At 44.2% G+C, this 22756-nt stretch overlaps 2 protein-coding genes across 3 annotated transcripts; both read right to left on the reverse strand.

Moving 5' to 3' along the window:
* Positions 1-443: 443 nt before the first annotated feature.
* On the reverse strand, positions 444-7628 carry LOC120042980 (NACHT, LRR and PYD domains-containing protein 1 homolog). 2 transcript variants are annotated; one of them, XM_038987707.1, is made up of 9 exons: positions 7587-7628; positions 5370-5407; positions 4560-4624; positions 4213-4427; positions 3770-4026; positions 3484-3612; positions 3155-3287; positions 3040-3069; positions 444-853 (listed from the first exon to the last, which is right to left on the reverse strand). In XM_038987707.1, exons 3-9 carry the CDS (start codon positions 4565-4567, stop codon positions 519-521), a joined length of 1107 nt encoding a protein of 368 aa, XP_038843635.1. In that variant the 5' UTR covers positions 4568-4624; positions 5370-5407; positions 7587-7628; the 3' UTR covers positions 444-518. The 2 variants fall into 2 exon arrangements, with proteins under 2 accessions (XP_038843635.1, XP_038843634.1); XM_038987706.1 differs by lacking the exons at positions 5370-5407; positions 7587-7628 and having other exon boundaries at positions 4560-4979.
* Positions 6845-22756, reverse strand: LOC120042979 (NACHT, LRR and PYD domains-containing protein 3-like). The gene is made up of 11 exons (XM_038987705.1): positions 22714-22756; positions 14209-14387; positions 12262-14086; positions 12005-12178; positions 11557-11730; positions 11304-11477; positions 10963-11136; positions 9560-9606; positions 8874-9423; positions 7827-7870; positions 6845-6858 (listed from the first exon to the last, which is right to left on the reverse strand). The coding sequence occupies exons 1-11, from the start codon at positions 22722-22724 to the stop codon at positions 6845-6847; spliced, it is 3366 nt and encodes a 1121-aa protein (XP_038843633.1). The 5' UTR covers positions 22725-22756.

A 22756-nucleotide genomic window follows, 5' to 3' on the forward strand; every position in this document is an offset into this window, starting at 1 on the left:
AGGTTGGTACACCAACACTGTTACTATCCATTCTACCATTAGGATGGTACCCCAACACTGTTACTATCCATTCTACCATTAGGATGGTACCCCAACACTGTTACTATCCATTCTACCATTAGGTTGGTACCCCAACACTGTTACTATCCATTCTACCATTAGGTTGGTACCCCAACACTGTTACTATCCATTCTACCATTAGGTTGGTACCCCAACACTGTTACTATCCATTCTACCATTAGGTTGGTACCCCAACACTGTTACTATCCATTCTACCATTAGGTTGGGACCCCAACACTGTTACTATCCATTCTACCATTAGGTTGGTACCCCAACACTGTTACTATCCATTCTACCATTAGGTTGGGACCCCAACACTGTTACTATCCATTCTACCATTAGGTTGGTACCCCAACACTGTTACTATCCATTCTACCATTAGGTTGGTACCCCAACACTGTTACTATCCATTCTACCATTAGGTTGGGACCCCAACACTGTTACTGTCCATTCTACCATTAGGTTTGTACCCCAACACTGTTGATCTGAAGCTGTGAACAAAGATAAGGGTCCAGCTCCCCAAGAAGGTTGATCATCCTGGAACACGACTCAGTTCCTTTTCTCAACACCATGTCGATGATGTCACGTGCCTTCTCTGCCCTCTCAGCGATCACCTTCACTGACTCCATGTCCTCCTGGTTGATGACTGTGTGTTGCAGGAGTCTGTCCAGCAGTTCATTCAGGACAGGTCCTGATACTCGTTTCACAAACTCTGTCCGTATAGAACGCAGCTGCTGCTCTGCAGAACCAGTCAGACTGCTCTCAGCCGGACGCCCTGCCCCCGACACAGCACCTGAGAGTCAGGTTACAACATAACGACATTTGTACATTTCACGACCTGCATCAGTGAACGTATTTAAGGCCGGTTTCACAGACATAGAAAAACAGTCTGGGGCATTCAGAACCAGACTAATCTACATCAAGTCCTGGAGGAGATGTCATTGGGGCATTCAGAACCAGGCTAATCTACATCAAGTCCTGGAGGAGATGTCATTGGGTCATTCAGAACCAGGCTAATCTACATCAAGTCCTGGAGGAGATGTCATTGGGTCATTCAGAACCAGGCTAATCTACATCAAGTCCTGGAGGAGATGTCATTGGGGCATTCAGAACCAGGCTAATCTACATCAAGTCCTGGAGATGTCATTGGGTCATTCAGAACCAGGCTAATCTACATCAAGTCCTGGAGGAGATGTCATTGGGTCATTCAGAACCAGGCTAATCTACATCAAGTCCTGGAGGAGATGTCATTGGGTCATTCAGAACCAGGCTAATCTACATCAAGTCCTGGAGGAGATGTCATTGGGTCATTCAGAACCAGACTAATCTACATCAAGTCCTGGAGGAGATGTCATTGGGGCATTCAGAACCAGACTAATCTACATCAAGTCCTGGAGGAGATGTCATTGGGTCATTCAGAACCAGGCTAATCTACATCAAGTCCTGGAGGAGATGTCATTGGGGCATTCAGAACCAGGCTAATCTATATCAAGTCCTGGAGGAGATGTCATTGGGGCATTCAGAACCAGGCTAATCTACATCAAGTCCTGGAGGAGATGTCATTGGGGCATTCAGAACCAGGCTAATCTATATCAAGTCCTGGAGGAGATGTCATTGGGGCATTCAGAACCAGGCTAATCTACATCAAGTCCTGGAGGAGATGTCATTGGGGCATTCAGAACCAGGCTAATCTATATCAAGTCCTGGAGGAGATGTCATTGGGGCATTCAGAACCAGGCTAATCTACATCAAGTCCTGGAGGAGATGTCATTGGGTCATTCAGAACCAGACTAATCTACATCAAGTCCTGGAGGACATGTCATTGGGTCATTCAGAACCAGGCTAATTTACATCAAGTCCTGGAGGAGATGTCATTGTTCTTGACTTCAGCCTTTTATAATCAGGACTAGTCCAGGTCCTACAGTAAACCATGTTGACTGGCCCTCATGCCATTGGTTTGTACAGTGCATTCAGAAACTATTCAGACCCCTTGACTTTTTCCACATTTTGTTACGTTACAGCCTTATTCTAAAATTGATTAAGTGTTTTTCCCTCATCGATCTACATACACAATACCCCATAATGACAAATTGAAAACAGGTTTTTAGACATGTTTACAAATGTATTAAAAATAATAAACAAATACATAAGTATTCAGACCAGTTGCATCCTGTTTCCATTGATCATCCTTGATGTTTCTACAACTTGATTGGAGTCCTCCTGTGGTCAATTCAATTGATTGGAAATGTTTGGAAAGGCACACACCTGTCTATGTAAGGTCCCACAGTTGACAGTGCATGTCAGAGCAAAAACCAAGCCATGAGGTCGAAGGAATTGTCCGTAGAGCCCCGAGATAGGATTGTGTCGAGGCCCAGATCTGGGGAAGGGTACCGAAACATTTCTGCTGCATTGAAGGTCCCCAAGAACACAGTGGCCTCCATCATTCTTAAATGGAAGAAGTTTGGAACCACCAAGACTCTTCCTGGCTGCACGGCCAAACTGAGAAATCAGGGGGAGAAGGGCCTCGGTCAGGGAGGTGACCAAGAACGCGATGGTCACTGACAGAGCTCCAGAGTTACTCTGTGGAGATGGGACAACCATCTCTGCAGCACTCCACCAATCAGGCCTTTATGGAAGAGTGGTCAGATGGAAGCCACTCCTCAGTAAAAGGCACATGACAGCCTGCTTAGAGTTTGCCAAATGGCACCTAAAATGTTTTGTTATCTGGTTTGATGAAACCAAGATTGAACTCTTTGGCCTGAATGCCAACCTGGCACCTTCCCTATGGTGAAGCATGGTGGTGGCAGCATCATGCTGTGGGGATGTTTTTCAGTGGCAGGGACTGGGAGACTAGTCAGGATTGAGGGAAAGATGAATGGAGAAAAGTACAGAGATCCTTGATGAAAACCTTCTCCAGAGTGCTCAGGAGTCAACGGGTCTGAATACTTTCCGAATGCACTGTAACTCATGTTTACTTACTTGTTGAACGGGTGTCAGTGATGTATTCATCTGAAAGATAAACAACATGAGGTTATATCACTCTAAATAGCATCTGGTACTAAAGTACAAAGTGATGATTGACATATGCTCCTACCTTTTGGTACATTTTCTTTCCATACTATCATCTCATCATCACTGAATAACTCCATCTCAATGTCAATCCCTGTCATTTTCACAACCGCCTTGAAAAAGCTTGGTGTGGTGTCTCTTTGTATGAAATGAATCTTCTGGAGAGAGAGAGAGAGATTGCTTTGGTAATGTAAACTTATGTTTCCCATGCCAATAAAGCCATTTGAATTTAATTGAGAGCGAGCGAGAAGGCAACAGCGAGAGAGAGACAGAGAGGAAAAGAGACAGAGAGATCAATGGATAGAAATGTGACTTAAATGTCAGATTCATGTTCTTATTCTACTGAAACTGTACCTGTGGATTGATGGAGGTAGAACAGGGAATGTTCAGTCTGATGGAACTATATAGTTTGAAGGACCGATCTGGTCTTGTGATGGGAAACCTTTTAGACCCTTGAAACTTTGATTCCTGTTGTTCCACAGCCTGCGAAACGAGGCATGGAATACCCAGCCAGTCAATGTTTAGTCTTGTTCAAACATTATTCAGAAAACTAGCAACACACTTCTCTTCATTTAATGAGTGTCAACATAAACTGCACCACTGGTTAGCTAAGGTCATCTCTAAAATAATGGTCCCTCACCTGTATTTGTCCGGGGTTCCAGGGGAACAGGTATAGGCGAGAAATTAGTGTTTCCTTCATCACTGTCAGATAGAGCATCAGCTCACAGTGGACGTCTATGTTCCAAGACAGTAATCTCAGTATCAGAGAGATAGGTGAGAACTTGGGATGGAGAATCTTAGCATGGAATCTGGTGACCTCATGCACTTCCTCTAAAGACACTCCATGTTCCTCTACATGAAGAATCTTCATCTCATTCCTCAGGGAAGGGTTGTTCCCTGAACAACACAATACAAAGGAGAGAAAGACACATATTGTATTATTCATCCAACTAAAACACAAAGAATATGCAGTACCAGATCACAGTAAACTCAAACTCCCAGAATAGTTCATTCATTCATTCAGGAAGTGAAACAAAGTTACATGGAAATGTCTTTCTGAATACTATTTCTATATGGTTTTACCTAAACAGACAAAGTGTGGCAGATGAACTTCCTCCAGTTCACCTAACTCCATGGTGATGTCCAGCAATGGACCACCTTGTGTGTACTGCATGTCTTTCAGAAGTTGACTGTAGGGATCCCAGTTCCTGAAGTGATACTTCAGGATGACATCTCTCTCACACAGCCAGCGGAGCCCAGACACTGTGCACTCATAACTCCCTTTGGGTGTCCTGTGTCTGAGGGCAACAACAAGATATGGTAGAGAGGGTCAATGGTCAAATGGAGAGGTTGGATTAGAAGACTATTCCCAAAGGTAATGGGGAAATACACTAGCAGGTGGAATGAAATGTTAAAAGTAGTTATTTTACCTGAACATTGTCACTCCCTGGACAGTGGAAGTCAAGGGTTCAATCTGAAGCCAGTGTGTGGAGTCCTGAACAAGGACAAGCATGTCAGTAATACATATGGGGCCTGTTTCCTGGACACAGATTGAGTCTAGTGCTGGACTAAAAAGCATGCTCAATGGAAGTTTCAATAGAAAGTTCTTTAAGGTCCAGGACTAGACTTAATCTGTGTCCGGGAAACTGGCCCATTAAATAAACAGTCATTTATCTAATGTATTTATTCAATATTACATGGAATGCTGGTGATTTATCAATTAAACTGTCTAATGACAAAATATGACAACAGCTAAAATCCTGCATGCCTACAAGCAGAACACAGGACTGTCTATATCCCAGTATGAATGGTTGGTCAGTACACACCTGGCTTTGAGCGGTAGAGATACTCTGAATGATCGGGTATGAAAAGCCAACTGACATTTACTCCTGAGGTGCTGACCTGTTGCACCCTCGACAACCACTGTGATTATTATTATTTGACCCTGCTGGTCATCTATGAACACTTGAACATCTTGGCCATATTCTGTTATAATCTCCACCTGGCACAGCCAGAAGAGGACTGGCCACCCCTCATAGCCTGGTTCCTCTCTAGGTTTCTTCCTAGGTTCTGGCCTTTCTAGGGAGTTGTTCCTAGCCACCGTGCTTCTACACCTGCATTGCTTGTTGTTTGGGGTTTTAGGCTGGGTTTCTGTACAGCACTTTGAGATATCAGCTGATGTAAGAAGGGCTTTATAAATACATTTGATTTGATGTAAAAGAATTGACATTATGACTTACCTCAACATGGTCACAAGTCTTACAGCTCTGAGGAATCACTGAAGTCAAAAGTAGTTATTTAAAATGGACAATCTTATTGTAATACAAATTATTGTAAGTGAGCAACAGTCTCAATGGCCACACATTAACATACCCTAATCTGACATTAGTGTTATATTAATGAATGTTTGAGGAACCAGGAAACAACATCGTTCTGGTCCATGTTTTGTTAATGTTGGGGACCTGATTTCTGGTAGATTCTAGGATGAGAGCTTAAAGGTAGAGTCAGCTAAATGATGATGTAGGAGCAGCACCACAGATATTGTGACGAGCAAGATGCCTGACTTCTCTCTCACACAGTATCTGTCCATGTGCAAGGGTTCTCTTCACTCTCTTACAACGTGGTAACCACGGAAACAAACCAGTGGTCTAGCCTTGCGCTCCAACGCTCTTAGTTGTTGCAGAAATTGACCCACTATACGGACTTGTTCGCGGACCTGTTAATGGTGGGTCACGACGTGTCAGAGTAAATGTCTAATTATTTCATTAATTACTGGAATTGATTCGGCCAAGTGCATCTGCGCTCTCTGTTCAGTTTGGCAGCTGCGTGAGTAGGAGAGGGAGATGCCCGTGTGCTTCGCGGTTCACCGGATATTTTTTCGGCGGTTTTCTTGAAGATAACTCCGCGACACATCTCTGTCGTTCAGCAGCAGATGATGCCCTGTCAGCCACTGACTTGTCATTCCCACTCAACATCACTCGCCGCTGTCATCAAATGGACTCATACTAGCCACAAGTTCTGACTGAGCTCAATTGTCATAAAACGCAAATACAGGGATGAGTTTCTCTCTCTTTAATACAAACGTTGAGAAATAACGAGGAGCGCCCTCGGTGTGTTTTGTGCGGGGAAGTGCTTAACGGTAGTAATGAGTCTCTCAAAACGAACAAATTAATTAAACGACACGTCCTGACCAAACATCCACAGCATGATGGTAAACCCAGTGACTTCTTTCAGAACAGGGCAGAATGCTTCGACGGTGGAAAACTAAGTCAGCTAGCAAGACATTGTTGTCATTTTATAATAAGCAGAAATAAGGGAGTACTAACTCTCATAGTAGTAGATGTGAGTTTCTCTTTCAAACAATCCCCTGGCCTTGTACACAGCTAATAGCTAAAATTAGCGAAAGCAAGCTAGCTAGTTACTGATGGTGCAACCCTTAGTAACAGTACAGATTAATATTTAAAAAAAATATTATCAGGCCTACTGTACATCTATCTTACTGTAGAAATGATTGTTGAAAACTAGTCTTGGTTGGAACTGTTGCTGTTTAAATACAAGTAATAATTAGTATTCTGAACTGGAATAAACTGATTGAAGCAAGATGATTTTTGAGGCAAACACTCACCTACAGCAGGAAGCGGTCTCCTGCCTGACTGAGAAAGCAATAGATATTCTGATCCAGTTTGGCTCCACATACATACGTGAGTCTGGGTTCTCAACTCTGACATACTTAAAAAACAAGTACAGAAACAGTCTCAAGGCTGAATATGACCTCAGGGTTGCACTGTTAAACACTGAGCCCAGAACAGACCTGCTTGTTGAAAACTTCAACCAGACACACACCTCTCATTAGGACTGTGTGTGTTTTCTAGTCTACATCTGTGTGATGTGATCAATCAGTTTATTCCAATTAAGAATGAAAATTATTTATTGTATTTTAGCAGCAACAGTTCCAACCTAGACCTTTATGTAAGAGTGTTTTAAATGGGGGAAATGAACATTAAAATATATTGTTATTTGTTTTTGTCTATATTGCATTTGTTTTACTCATAAGGGCAATGAAATGTACCGATATTTATGTATAGTTGCATATTTTCCTGAGCTTGGGTCCCAGAAAAACACAACATCTGTAATTTGTGTCCCAGGCTGAAAAAGTTTAAGAACCCCTGCACTATGTTGTTTACTTTGTGCATCTACATCATAAATCACTGACTCTACCTTTAAGTCCTAGCCACCGTGCTTCTACACCTGCATTGCTTGCTGTTTGGGGTTTTAGGCTGGGTTTCTGTACAGCACTTTGAGATATTAGCTGATGTACGAAGGGCTATATAAAATAAACTTGATTTGAAGTTTGTTTTGACCAAATAGATCATGATTGTGTTCCTTGTCTGGGACTCAAGTATAATGAACGCTTTAATCATATTTTGATTTAAAAACAATTATCAGTTAACACTCACATTTCTCAGGTCCAGGCTTGATCCAACTCTCTCCACCATGGTCTCTGGTGTCCTCAGGTCCAGGCTTGATCCAACACTCTCCACCATGGTCTATGGTGTCCTCAGGTCCAGGCTTGATCCAACTCTCTCCACCATGGTCTCTGGTGTCCTCAGGTCCAGGCTTGATCCAACTCTCTCCACCATGGTCTCTGGTGTCCTCAGGTCCAGGCTTGATCCAACACTCTCCACCATGGTCTCTGGTGTCCTCAGGTCCAGGCTTGACACAACACTCTCCACCATGGTCTCTGGTGTTGGTAAAGCAGAAGGATAGACTGTGATTAAACTAAATACAACTTATAAAGGCTTGATATAGCATACATTACGGTCTTCATAAGCAATACAAAGTGTGTATAAAGGGTGACAGAACAGCTCCCTGTATAGGGTGCATTGCCTAAATGTGACATAACCCACTATGTCACCTTCCATAAAGCTAATACTGATGGTGACATTACAGGTGACATTGCTTATCTTGATGAAAGCCCCTAGAGATGTGAAGTCACCAGGTATCATGAGTTACACACACTCTTCCCCCCTCAAAACACTGCACTGCGCTTGTGACACAAAATTGAGAGTGACATTACATTGAGGCTGTCCTATTCAACGGGTTCTGATGCCCTCTAGTGGTTAGAGTGAGACTGACATTACAGTGAGGCAACATGGAAAACACACCACTACTACTAATCTAACTGTCTGTAGGTCCAACAGAACCCATTAAAACACACCACTACTACTAATCTAACTGTCTGTAGGTCCAACAGAACACATTAAAACACACCACTACTACTAATCTAACTGTCTGTAGGTCCAACAGAACACATTAAAACACACCACTACTACTAATCTAACTGTCTGTAGGTCCAACAGAACCCATTAAAACACACCACTACTACTAATCTAACTGTCTGTAGGTCCAACAGAACACATTAAAACACACCACTACTACTAATCTAACTGTCTGTAGGTCCAACAGAACCCATTAAAACACACCACTACTACTAATCTAACTGTCTGTAGGTCCAACAGAACACATTAAAACACACCACTAATCTAACTGTCTGTAGGTCCAACAGAACACATTAAAACACACCACTACTACTAATCTAATTGTCTGTAGGTCCAACAGAACACATTAAAACACACCACTACTACTAATCTAACTGTCTGTAGGTCCAACAGAACACATTAAAACACACCACTACTACTAATCTAACTGTCTGTAGGTCCAACAGAACACATTAAAACACTCACCTCTGAATGTGTTGGTCATCTATCTGACACAGGGTCACTGAGGAGTAAACCCCAAACCCAGGATAGAGGGGTTCAGTGAATGTGGTGTGTTCTGTGTAAAGGTGTGTCAGTGTACCAGAGGAGGACACACTATAGAAGGACAAAGTACCAGCTGGCCAGTCCAGATACACTCCAACTCTGTTAGGAACAGGATCAGAGATGGATATCCTGACACTGACTCCAGGATGGTAAAAGTCATAACCTCTATCAGAGCAGAATAAACACCAGGACTTCCTATTGCCTCCAATCAAACTGTCTTCCTCCCCTCCCTTCCTCATCAGTCCTTCGTACACCAAACCAATGTCAGCCATGTCACCACCCCTCTCCACCTCCCAGTAATAACGAGATGCAGATAAGCCTTCTTTGCAGAGAACTTGGGGATATGCGTCAAATCTGTCTGGATGGTCTTCATAATGCTGCTCCTCTTTCACCCGTGTCACCTTCCTGTTCCCCTCAGACAGTACCAGGTTTGGGTTTGCTGTATTTGGGTCCAGGGTGAGATGACAGGCATCTGTACACAAAGGGAGAGTTTAATCAAACCACATCTTCATATAAAATGTTGTTTTGTAGTTACAGAACAAGTATTGATTAGTTACTATGTTACTATAGTTCTGAATATACAGTTAATTAGGATTAAAGAGACTTACATTTCCTCAGCCCTGATTTCAGCCTGCACTCTCCACCATGATCCACACTGTAGGAGAAACAGGTTATTGACTGACAAAGACCTAATAAAGCAGTCAACATTTAAACCATATTGTTGTGTTCTGGTGCACTATCCAAGTTCATTACTAGAGACATACAGGTATTCTATCCTACCTACTGCATACAGAACAGAGTACAATTCATTACTAGAGACATACAGGTATTCTATCCTACCTACTGCATACAGAACGGAGTACAATTCATTACTAGAGACATACAGGTATTCTATCCTACCTACTGCATACAGAACGGAGTACAATTCATTACTAGAGACATACAGGTATTCTATCCTACCTACTGCATACAGAACGGAGTACAATTCATTACTAGAGACCTACTGGTATTCTATCCTACCTACTGCATACAGAACGGAGTACAATTCATTACTAGAGACATACAGGTATTCTATCCTACCTACTGCATACAGAACAGAGTACAGTTCATTACTAGACACATACAGGTATTCTATCCTACCTACTGCATACAGAAGGGAGTACAGTTCATTACTAGAGACATACAGGTATTCTATCCTACCTACTGCATACAGAACGGAGTACAATTCATTACTAGAGACATACAGGTATTCTATCCTACCTACTGCATACAGAACGGAGTACAATTCATTACTAGAGACATACAGGTATTCTATCCTACCTACTGCATACAGAACGGAGTACAATTCATTACTAAAGACATACAGGTATTCTATCCTACCTACTGCATACAGAACGGAGTACAATTCATTACTAGAGACATACAGGTATTCTATCCTACCTACTGTATACAGAACAGAGTACAGTTCATTACTAGAGACATACAGGTATTCTATCCTACCTAATGCATACAGAACGGAGTACAATTCATTACTAGAGACATACAGGTATTCTATCCTACCTACTGCATACAGAACGGAGTACAATTCATTACTAGAGACATACAGGTATTCTATCCTACCTACTGCATACAGAACGGAGTACAATTCATTACTAAAGACATACAGGTATTCTATCCTACCTACTGCATACAGAACGGAGTACAATTCATTACTAGAGACATACAGGTATTCTATCCTACCTACTGCATACAGAACGGAGTATAATTCATTACTAGAGACATACAGGTATTCTATCCTACCTACTGTATACAGAACAGAGAACAATTCCAACAGGATATCAGAGATGCAGAAGAGTATTCATGTGGTGATGATGTATGCTGTGTTGGAGTGCTCAGCCTGCTGAGTAAACTTCCCCTTAATTCTACCATCATGTCCTCATGTTACTGACCCTACTACACTACATATGACACAACCGCTGCTCACACTATTAGGACATATATTCTGACTTACTTCAGCTTCATCAGTTTATATGTGGGATCCACCAGAGCAGCTGAAAGCAGTCCCCCTGCAGAGTCTCCTGGGTGATTGTAGCTCAGGTCCAGCTCTTTCAGGTGGGAGGGGTTTGACCTCAGAGCTGAAGACAGAGCAGCACAGCCCTCCTCTGTGACCAGACAGCCAGACAGCCTACAGAGACACACAACAGCTGTCTAGGTTGGTGTACTGGTGTCAATCATCTTGTAGGACACCCGTACATTTTGTCCATGACACAAACATTGTCATGAAGCATCAGATTTTCAGAGTATTTGTTTTACTAAGCTCAGTACTGACCTGACTGAAACAGCTGTACTTACCCCAGTGTGTGTAGTTTACAGTCTGGATCCTCCAGTCCAGCAGACAGCAGTGTAACTCCTGAGTCCTGCAGGTCATTGTCTCTCAGCTCCAGATGTTTCAGTTGTGAGTTGGGTGAACTCAGGACTGAGGCCAGATCTGAACAGCAACCCTCTGTCAGACCACACTGACCCAGACTAGAGGGCAGAGGAGCACATGATTAACACATGTTTAAAACATCCACATAATAACTCATACTGAAGATATTTAACTCACACTAGTGTCTGTATGTTGCAGAGTGGACTGGTTAGTCCAACACAGAGCAGCTCCACTCCTCTGTCTCTCAGGTCATTATAGCTGAGGTCCAGTTCTCTCAGGGGGGAGTTTGGTGTCTGCAGAGCTGAGGTCAGAGTCTCACACGATTTATATGTGAGTTTACAGCCATGAAGTCTGGAGAGAGGAGATATGTTGATACACTGTTAAATATGCAAAGCTTTAAGAATAATGAGATGCATTAAGACAATAACAGAAGGTCATGATTAGACTGTGTTAAAAACATTAACTCACTCAAGATATTTAACCTTAGTTTCATATATTTATCACATCGTATGTATGTTTCTGCATATTTACCAAGATGTTCAAATAATGTTAAAAACATAACACATAATTCCTACAAATATATGACCACTATAAAGACAGTGGATACTGAAGATAGTTAGCTCACTCTAGTGTCTGTATGTTGCAGAGTGGACTGGTTAGTCCATCACAGAGCAGCTCCACTCCTCTGTCTCCCAGGTCATTATAGCTGAGGTCCAGTTCTCTCAGGGGGGAGTTTGGTGTCTGCAGAGCTGAGGCCAGAGTCTCACAGGATTTATATGTGAGTTCACAGCCATCCAATCTGGAGAGAGGAGATAATCTGTTAGATATACAAATCCTTCATTATAATGATACTGTAAACATCAACTCAATAACAGAACTTACAGTGCTCTCTTGCAGGTTTTCACGACCGGCAGCAACCTCTGATAACCTTCCTCTGATGTGTTGTATGTCTTCAGGTCAAACTCCTCCAGCACCTCCTCTGACATCAGTAACAGGTAGGCCAGGGCTGAACATTGGTCAGGTTCTAGTCTTGTTTCTGAAAGAGTTCCTGATCGAAGGGAGGTCTGCATGTCTTCAACTAGAGAGTTGGAACCAAGCTCATTCAGACAGTGGAACAGGTTGATGATCCTTTCTGGTGAGGATTCCTCCACGATCTTGTCTGAAAGGTACCTGACTGTTCTCTCAACTGTTTCCTCATTGGTCTGTGTTGTACTTCCTGTCTGTGTCAGAAGGCCTCGTAACAGATTCTGATTGGACTCCAGTGAGAGACCAAGAAGGAAGCGGAGGAACAGGTCCAGGTGTCCATTCTCACTCTTCAAGGCCTGGTCCACTGCTCTCCTGTGTAAGTCAGACAACTGGATTGACTCCTCCTCTTCATCATCCTTCTCCTCCTCATCTTCTTCATCATCACTAGTGGGGGAGAAAACATTTTCCTTCTTGTCCAGACATGATTCTAAAGCATGCACTGCTGCTAGAAACTCCTGAATGCTCAGATGCACAAAGCTGTAGACCTTCTCTTGGTACAGCCCAGATTCTTCTTTAAAGATCTCTGTACACAACGCTGAGTACTCGGATGCCTCTGTGACATCAAGGCCACACTCTCTCAGGTCCTCCTCATAGAAGATCAGGTTGCCCTTCTGCAGCTGTTGGAAAGCCAGCTTTGCCAGTTTCAGGATCATCTCTTTGTCTGACTGAGACAGTTCCTTCAAGTTTGTCTCTGTGGCTTTGTTGTACTTCCTGTTCTTCACAATGATTTGGATGAGTATGAAGTGTGAGTACATCTGGGTCAGAGTTTTGGGGACTTCATCCTTCCATGCCTCTTTCAGTATCATCTCAAGGACAGTGGCTGATATCCAACAGAAGACTGGCATGTGGCACATGTGGAGGCTCCTTGATGTCTTCATGTGTTTGATGATATCATTGGCCAGATTCTGATCTGTGATTTTCTTCCTGAAGTACTCCTCCTTCTGTGGATCATTGAACCCTCGTACCTCTGTCACCCGGTTAATACAATCAGGAGGGATCTGATTGGCTGCTGCAGGCCGTGAGGTTATCCAGAGGAGAGCAGAGGGAAGCAGATTCCCCTTGATGAGGTTTGTCAGCAGCACGTCCACTGAGGTTGGCTTCGTGACATCACAGCACTTCTCCTTGTTTTTGAAGTCTAGAGGAAGTCGACACTCATCCAGACCATCAAAAATGAAAACAGTTTTGGTTTCACCATCTTCAATGCTGTCAATCTCTTTCAGCTCTGAGAAGTAGTGGGAAAGAAGTTGCATCAGACTGTATTGGTCCTTTTTCAGGTTCAGATCACGGAAAGGAAGAGGAAACATGAAATGAACGTCCTGATTTGCTTTTCCCTCTGCCCAGTCAAGGATGACCTTCTGCACAGAAACTGTTTTTCCAATGCCAGCGATTCCTTTTGTCAGCACAGTTCTGATAGGTTTGTCTTGTCCAGGTAAAGGCTTGAAGATGTCGTTGCATTTGATTGGTGTCTCTTGTGTGGTTTGTTTCTTGGATGCCATCTCTATCTGTCTAACCTCATGTTCATTATTGAGCCCTCCACTTCCACCCTCTGTGATGTAGAGCTCTGTGTAGATGTCCTTGAACAGACTTTGGTTTCCATGGTGTCCAATTCCTTCAGATATGTGTTGATACTTGTGTTTCAGTTTAGCCTTAATGTCTTGTTGGACTGTCAGCAGAGTTTGACCTGTAGGAAAACAATGAGAGTTGGGACTCATAAGTTTATGTGTGTGCATGCGTGCGTGCGTGCGTGCGTGCGTGTGTGTGTGTGAACCCTTCTTTGTAATATTGTATGAAACACAGTCTTACTTCTTCTGTCCAGAAGGTTGTGTGTGATCTTTAATGCATCCTCACTGTCCAAACTCTCCACTTCCTTATTGTCATCTGGTAATGGTTCCTGGCTGAAATCAGGTGGATGACCCATTGACTGATTACTCTTCATTGATAGCAGGCTGGGTGTAGGTGACTCTGCTCTGGGCTTCTGGACACTGAACAAAACAGGGAGACAGATCACCTCATCAATCACATCAATACCTCATCTACTTCATTTTAACAACTGTATAGTGGAACTTCTAGAAGTCCTGATTTTATTTAAAAAACTACATTCTGCAATTTGTAAATCCAGAAAATCACATTGTATGATTTTTAAGTAATTCATTTGCATTTTATTGCATGACATAAGTATCTGAAAACCTACCAAACAGTAAGAATTCCGGCTCTCACAGAACTGTTAGTTTTTCTATAAGAAGCCCTCCTGTTCTCCACTCATTACCTGTATTAACTGCACCTGTTTGAACTCGTTACCTGTATAAAAGACACCTGTCCACACACTCAATCAAACAGACTCCAACCTCTCCACAATGGCCAAGAACAGAGAGCTGTGTAAGGACATCAGGGATAAAAATTGTAGACCTGCACAAGGCTGGGATGGGCTACAGGACAATGGGCAAGCAGCTTGGTGAGAAGGCAACAACTGTTGGGGCAATTATTAGAAAATGGAAGAAGTTCAAGATGACGGTCAATCACCCACAGTCTGGGGCTCCATGCAAGATCTCACCTCATGGGGCATCAATGATCATGAGGAAGGTGAGGGATCAGCCCAGAACTACACAGCAGGACCTGGTCAATGACCTGAAGAGAGCTGGGACCACAGTCTCAAAGAAAACCATTAGTAACATACTACGCTGTCATGGATTAAAATCCTGCAGCGCACGCAAGGTCCCCCTGCTCAAGCCAGCGCATGTCCAGGCCCGTCTGAAGTTTGCCAATGACCATCTGGATGATCCAGAGGAGGAATGGGAGAAGGTCATGTGGTCTGATGAGACAAAAATAGAGCCTTTTGGTCTAAACTCCACTTGCCATGTTTGGAAGAAGAAGAAGGATGAGTACAAAACCAAGAACACCATCCCAACTGTGAAGCATGGAGGTGGAAACATCATTCTTTGGGGATGCTTTTCTGCAAAGGGGACAGGACGACTGCACCGTATTGAGGGGAGGATGGATGGGGCCATGTATCGCGAGATTTTGGCCAACAACCTCCTTCCCTCAGTAAGAGCATTGAAGATGGGTCGTGGCTTGGTCAAACCATCAGTAGAGTTCAAAATGCCATGGAACCACATTTACTTGAAGATGTTATTTATTACAGGGGAATTGAACCATATTTACTTATATATTTGTATTTGCTACAGGGGAATTTAACCACATTTACTTGTAGATTTATTTGGTAAAGGGAAATTAACCACAACAGTTATTTTGATGTGCACTATGTCATCACACACAGCTTTTTAATCTGCAACAAGTCAATTTGATGGAACCACATCCCTGGTGGGAAAATATGCATATTCTTCTTTTACTGATTTTAGAATATTGACATTAAAACATGTCGCCAGTTGGATAGACACCTAGCTTGCGTTACCAGTTGGATAGACACCTAGCTTGCGTTACCAGTTGGATAGACACCTAGCTTGTGTTACCAGTTGGATAGACACCTAGCTTGTGTTACCAGTTGGATAGACACCTAGCTTGCGTTACCAGTTGGATAGACACCTAGCTTGCGTTACCAGTTGGATAGACACCTAGCTTGTGTTACCAGTTGGATAGACACCTAGCTTGTGTTACCAGTTGGATAGACACCTAGCTTGCGTTACCAGTTGGATAGACACCTAGCTTGTGTTACCAGTTGGATAGACACCTAGCTTGCGTTGCCAGTTGGATAGACACCTAGCTTGTGTTACCAGTTGGATAGACACCTAGCTTGTGTTACCAGTTGGATAGACACCTAGCTTGTGTTACCAGTTGGATAGACACCTAGCTTGTGTTACCAGTTGGATAGACACCTAGCTTGTATTACCAGTTGGATAGACACCTAGCTTGTGTTACCAGTTGGATAGACACCTAGCTTGTGTTACCAGTTGGATAGACACCTAGCTTGTGTTACCAGTTGGATAGACACCTAGCTTGTGTTACCAGTTGGATAGACACCTAGCTTGTGTCACCAGTTGGATAGACACCTAGCTTGTGTTACCAGTTGGATAGACACCTAGCTTGTGTTACCAGTTGGATAGACACCTAGCTTGTGTTACCAGTTGGATAGACACCTAGCTTGTGTTACCAGTTGGATAGACACCTAGCTTGTGTTACCAGTTGGATAGACACCTAGCTTGTGTCACCAGTTGGATAGACACCTAGCTTGCGTCACCAGTTGGATAGACACCTAGCTTGCGTCACCAGTTGGATAGACACCTAGCTTGCGTTACCAGTTGGATAGACACCTAGCTTGCGTTACCAGTTGGATAGACACCTAGCTTGCGTTACCAGCTGGATAGACACCTAGCTTGCGTTACCAGTTGGATAGACACCTAGCTTGCGTTACCAGTTGGATAGACACCTAGCTTGTGTTACCAGTTGGATAGACACCTAGCTTGTGTTACCAGCTGGATAGACACCTAGCTTGTGTTACCAGTTGGATAGACACCTAGCTTGTGTTACCAGTTGGATAGACACCTAGCTTGTGTTACCAGTTGGATAGACACCTAGCTTGTGTTACCAGTTGGATAGACACCTAGCTTGTGTTACCAGTTGGATAGACACCTAGCTTGTGTCACCAGTTGGATAGACACCTAGCTTGTGTCACCAGTTGGATAGACACCTAGCCTGTGTTACCAGTGTAACACCTAGTTGGGATAGACACCTAGCCTGTGTTACCAGTTGGATAGACACCTAGCTTGTGTCACCAGTTGGATAGACACCTAGCTTGTGTTACCAGTTGGATAGACACCTAGCTTGTGTCACCAGTTGGATAGACACCTAGCTTGTGTTACCAGTTGGATAGACACCTAGCGTGTGTTACCAGTTGGATAGACACCTAGCTTGTGTTACCAGTTGGATAGAAACCTAGCTTGTGTTACCAGTTGGATAGACACCTAGCTTGTGTTACCAGTTGGATAGACACCTAGCTTGTGTTTGCAGTTGGTTCTAGGATTTTTAACTTAAAGATATAGGCCTACATGTTATGTAATTTGGAAACACTTCTCTTAAAATGTGTTGTATATCTTTAAAATAACTATATGTACAATTTATCGCTTACCTCTTAGAACTGGTGTCTTGAGGCAGACTCTTTTTAGAGGGTGTGGCCCCCTCCTCTCGGTCAGAATACTTCCTCTTAGAGGCAGTGCCTCTCTTCTCGCTCTCCCCAGAGAGACTCATTTCAGAGGCAGTGGTCCCCTCCTATCTCTCCCCACAGAGACTCATCAGCTATCTGGATTTGGGTGAATGAGAAATGGGGAGGCTAAGGGCAAGTTGCTATGGGGAGGGGTGCAGGGCTGTGGACTGGGGTTGGGGTAGCCAGGTGGAAAGCATGGCCAGCCGTAGAAAAATGCTTATTGAAATTCTCAATTATCACGGATTTATCGGTGGTGACAGTGTTTCCTAGCTTCAGTGCTGTGGACAGCTGGGAGGAGGTGCTCTTATTCTCCATGGACTTGTGTCCCAGAACTTTTTGGAGTTTGTGCTACAGGATGCAAATTTCTGTTTGAAAAAGCTAGCCTCCTAACTGCCTGTGTATATTGGTTCCTAACTTCCCTGAAAAGTTGCATATCGCGGGGGCTATTCGATGCTAATGCAGTACGCCACAGGATGTTTTTGTGCTGGTCAAGGGCAGTCAGGTCTGGAGTAAACCAAGGGCTATCTGTTCCTGGTTCTACATTTTTTTTAATGGGGCATGCTTATTTAAGATGGTGAGGAAAGCACTTTTAAAGAATAACCAGGCATCCTCTACTGACGGAATGAGATCAATGTCCTTCCAGGATACCCGGGCCAGGTCGATTAGAAAGGCCTGCTCGCTGAAGTGTTTTAGGGAGCGTTTGACAGTGATGAGGGGTGGTCGTTTGACCGCAGACCCATTACGGACGCAGGCAATGAGGTACCGACAGAGATGGCCGCTTCGCTTCGCGTTCCTAGGAAACTATGCAGTATTTTGTTTTTATGTGTGTTATTTCTTACATTGTTACCCCAGGTAATCTTAGGTTTTATTACATACAGTCGGGGAGGAACTATTGGATATAAGAGCAACGTCAACTCACCAACATTACGACCAGGAATACGACTTTCCCGAAGCAGATCCTCTGTTTGGCCTACCACCCAGGACAATGGATCGGATCCCAGCTGGCGACCCAAAACAACGACGCCGTAGAAGGGGCAGACGGAGCTGTCTTCTGGTCAGGCTCCGTAGACGGGCACATCGCGCACCGCTCCCGAGCATACTACTCGCCAATGTCCAGTCTCTTGACAACAAGGTAGACGAAATCCGTGCAAGGGTAGCCTTCCAGAGAGACAGAGACTGTAACGTTCTTTGTTTCACGGAAACATTGCTCACTCGAGACACGCTTTCGGAGTCGGTACAGCCACCTGGTTTCTTCACGCATTGCGCCGACAGAAACAAGCGTCTTTCTGGTAAGAAGAAGGGCGGGGGTGTATGCCTTATGATTAACGAGACGTGGTGTGATCATAACAACATACAGGAACTCAAGTCCTTCTGTTCACCTGACTTAGAATTCCTCACAATCAAATGCCGACTGCATTATCTACCTAGAAAATTCTCTTCGATTAAATTCACAGCCGCAAATATCCCCCCCAAGCAGACACATCGATTGCCCTGAACAAACTTTATTTGACTCAATGTAAACTGGAAACCACATATCCTGAGGCTGCATTTATTGTAGCTGGGGATTTTAACAAGGCTAATCTGAAAACAAGGCTCGCTAAATTCTGTCAGCATATCGATTGCGCTACCAGGGCTGGCAAAACCCTGGATCATTGTTATTCTAACTTCTGCGACGCATATAAGGGCCTCCCCCGCCCTCCTTTCGGAAAAGCTGACCACGACTCCATTTTGTTGCTTCCAGCCTATAGACAGAAACTAAAACAGGAAGCGCCCGCGCTCAGGTCTGTTCAACGCTGGTCCGACCAATCGGATTCCACGCTTCAAGATTGCTTCGATCACGTGGACTGGGATATGTTCCGCATTGCGGCGAACAACAACATTGACGAATACGCTGATTCTGTGAGTGAGTTTATGAGCAAGTGTATCGGTGATGTCATACCCACAGCAACTATTAAAACATTCCCAAACCAGAAACCGTGGATTGATGGCAGCATTCGCGAGAAACTGAAAGTGCGAACCACTGCTTTTAATCAGGGCAAGGTGACCGGAAACATGACCGAATACAAACAGTGTAGTTATTCCCTCCGCAACGCAATCAAACAAGCTAAGCGTCAGTATAGAGACAAAGTAGAGTCGCAATTCAACGGCTCAGACACGAGAGGTATGTGGCAGGGTCTACAGCCAATCACGGATTACAAAAAGAAAACCAGCCCCGTCGCGGACCAGGATGTCTTGCTCCCAGACAGACTAAATAACTTTTTTGCTCGCTTTGAGGACAATACAGTGCCACTCACACAGCACGCTACCAAAACCTACGGGCTCTCCTTCACTGCAGCCGACGTGAGCAAAACATTTAAACGTGTCAACCCTCGCAAGGCTGCAGGCCCAGACGGCATCCCCAGCCGCATCCTCAGAGCATGCGCAGACCAGCTGGCTGGTGTGTTTACGGACATATTCAATCAATTCTTATCCAAGTCTGCTGTCCCCACATGCTTCAAGAGGGCCACCATTGTTCCTGTTCCCAAGAAAGGTAAGGTAACGGAGCTAAATGACTACTGCCCCGTAGCACTCACTTCCATCATCATGATGTGCTTTGAGAGACTAGTCAAGGACCATATCACCTCCACCCTAGACCCACTCCAATTTGATTACCGCCCCAATAGGTCCACAGATGACGCAATCGCACTGCACTAACCTATCTGGACAAGAGAAATACCTATGTGAGAATGCTGTTCATCGACTACAGCTCAGCATTTAACACCATAGTACCCTCCAAATTCGTCAGGGAACAGGGAGTACAGGAGAGGGCTGAGAACGCACCTTTGTGGGGTCCCAGTGTTGAGGATCAGCGGGGTGGAGATTTTGTTACCTACCCTCACCACCTGGGGGCGACCCTGGGTCTCGACCCCGCCCTGTGCAACTGGGTCCTGGACTTCCTGACGGGCCGCCCCCAGGTGGTGAGGGTAGGTAACAAAATCTCCACCCCGCTGATCCTCAACACTGGGACCCCACAAGGGTGCGTTCTCAGCCCTCTCCTGTACTCCCTGTTCATCCACGACTGCGTGGCCATGCACGCCTCCAACTCAATCATCAAGTTTGCAGACGACACTACAGTGGTAGGCTTGATTACCAACAACGACGAGGCGGCCTACAGGGAGGAGGTGAGGGCCCTCGGAGTATGGTGTCAGAAAAATAGCCTCACACTCAACGTCAACAAAACAAAGGAGATGATCGTGGACTTCAGGAAACAGCAGAGGGAGCACCCCCCTATCCACATCGACGGGACAGTAGTGGAGAGGGTAGAAAGTTTTAAGTTCCTCGGCGTACACATCACGGACAAACTGAAATGGTCCAACCACACAGACAGCGTGGTGAAGAAGGCGCAGCAGCGCCTCTTCAACCTCAGGAGGCTGAAGAAATTTGGCTTGTCACCAAAAACACTCACAAACCTTTACAGATGCACAATCGAGAGCATCCTGTCGGGCTGTATCAACGCCTGGTACGGCAACTGCTCCGCCCACAACCGTAAGGCTCTCCAGAGGGTAGTGAGGTCTGCACAACGCATCACCGGGGGAAAACTACCTGCCCTCCAGGACACCTACAGCACCCGATGTCACAGGAAGGCCATATAGATCATCAAGGACAACAACCACCCAAGCCACTGCCTGTTCACCCCGCTATCATCCAGAAGGCGAGGTCAGTACAGGTGCATCAAAGCGGGGACCGAGAGACTGAAAAACAGCTTCTATCTCTAGGCCATCAGACTGTTAAACAGCCATCACTAACATTGAGTGGCTGCTGCCAACATACTGACTCAACTCCAGCCACTTTAATAATGGAAAAATTGATGTAATAAATGTATCACTAGCCACTTTAAACAATGCCACTTCCTATAATGTTTACATACCCTACATTACTCATCTCATATGTACATACTGTACTCTATACCATCTACTGCATCTTGCCATCTTGATGTAATGTATCACTAGCCACTTTAAACAATGCACTTTTATATGTTTACATACCCTACATTACTCATCTCATATGTATATACTGTACTCTATACCATCCACTGCATCTTGCCTATGCCGTTCTACACCATCACTCATTCATATATTTTTTAATGTACATATTGTTATTCATTCCTTTACACTTGTGTGTATAGGGTAATTGTTGTGACATTGTTAGGTTAGATTACTCGTTGGATATTACTGCATTGTCGGAACTAGAAGCACAAGCATTTCGCTACACTCGCATTAACATCTGCTAACCATGTGTATGTGACAAATAAAATTTGATTTGATCGCTGAGATCCTGGTTGAAGACAGCAGAGGTGTATTTGGAGGGCAGATTGGTTAGGATGATATCTATGAGGGTGCCCGTGTTTACGGATTTGGGGTTGTACCTGGTAGGTTCATTGATAATTTGTGTGAGATTGAGGGCATCAAATTTAGATTGTAGGATGGCCGGGGTGTTAAGCATGTCCCGGTTTGGTCACCTAACAGCACGAGCTCTGAAGATAGATGGGGGGATATCAATTCACATATGGTGTCCAGGGCACAGCTGGGGGCAGGATGTGGTCTATAGCAAGCGGCAACAGTGAGAGGCTTGTTTCTGGAACGGTGGATTTTTAAAAGTAGAAGCTCAAATTGTTTGGTCACAGACCTGGATAGTTTGACAGAACTCTGCCGGCTAACTCCGCCCCCTTTGGCAGTTCTATTTTGTCGGAAAATAGTTAGGGACGGAAACTTCAGGCTTGGCTGAGTTGTGATTACGGAGAACGCACGATTCTCGGCCTTCGCCTCTCCGGAGTCCGTACGGGAGATGCAGCGACGAGGCAAGACTAACTACCAATTGGATGCCACGAAATGGGGAGGAAAAAAATGGGTGCATTTTTTAATTTTATTTAAATAAATTATAATCACGATCATGTGCAGTCAATCGCCCATATAATATAACATTGACTAGGCTCATCAATATGAATCAGCATCAATGTAAGGAAGCCTAAAAATATCATTATTAAAAGTTGAAATCACTAATGTAATAATATAAGAATTCTGCGGATGTCTTACCCCCTAAATCACCTTTCTCTGCGATGGCCTAACTACTCCAAAACACGTTTCTACATAACATTGTAAAAGAAAGCTACAAACCTCAGAAACATTTTTTCTTCGACCGATGATGTCCATTTATTCA

Source organism: Salvelinus namaycush, unplaced genomic scaffold (genome assembly GCF_016432855.1).
Source record: "Salvelinus namaycush isolate Seneca unplaced genomic scaffold, SaNama_1.0 Scaffold822, whole genome shotgun sequence".
Lineage (NCBI taxonomy): Eukaryota > Metazoa > Chordata > Actinopteri > Salmoniformes > Salmonidae > Salvelinus > Salvelinus namaycush.

Excerpts from the sequence above, each read along its gene's own strand:
- LOC120042980 (XM_038987706.1), bottom strand. The coding sequence starts at position 4,708 with ATGCTTTTTAGTCCAGCACTAGACTCAATCTGTGTCCAGGAAACAGGC. Across the intron at positions 3,070-3,154 it reads GAAAGAAAATGTACCAAAAG|ATGAATACATCACTGACACC; the intron begins GTAGGAGCATAT and ends TTTATCTTTCAG. Across the intron at positions 854-3,039 it reads CACTGACACCCGTTCAACAA|GTGCTGTGTCGGGGGCAGGG; the intron begins GTAAGTAAACAT and ends CCTGACTCTCAG.
- LOC120042979 (XM_038987705.1), bottom strand. Across the intron at positions 11,478-11,556 it reads TGCAACATACAGACACTAGT|TCTGGGTCAGTGTGGTCTGA; the intron begins GTGAGTTAAATA and ends TCTGCCCTCTAG. Across the intron at positions 9,607-10,962 it reads TATAAACTGATGAAGCTGAA|TGTGGATCATGGTGGAGAGT; the intron begins GTAAGTCAGAAT and ends TTTCTCCTACAG.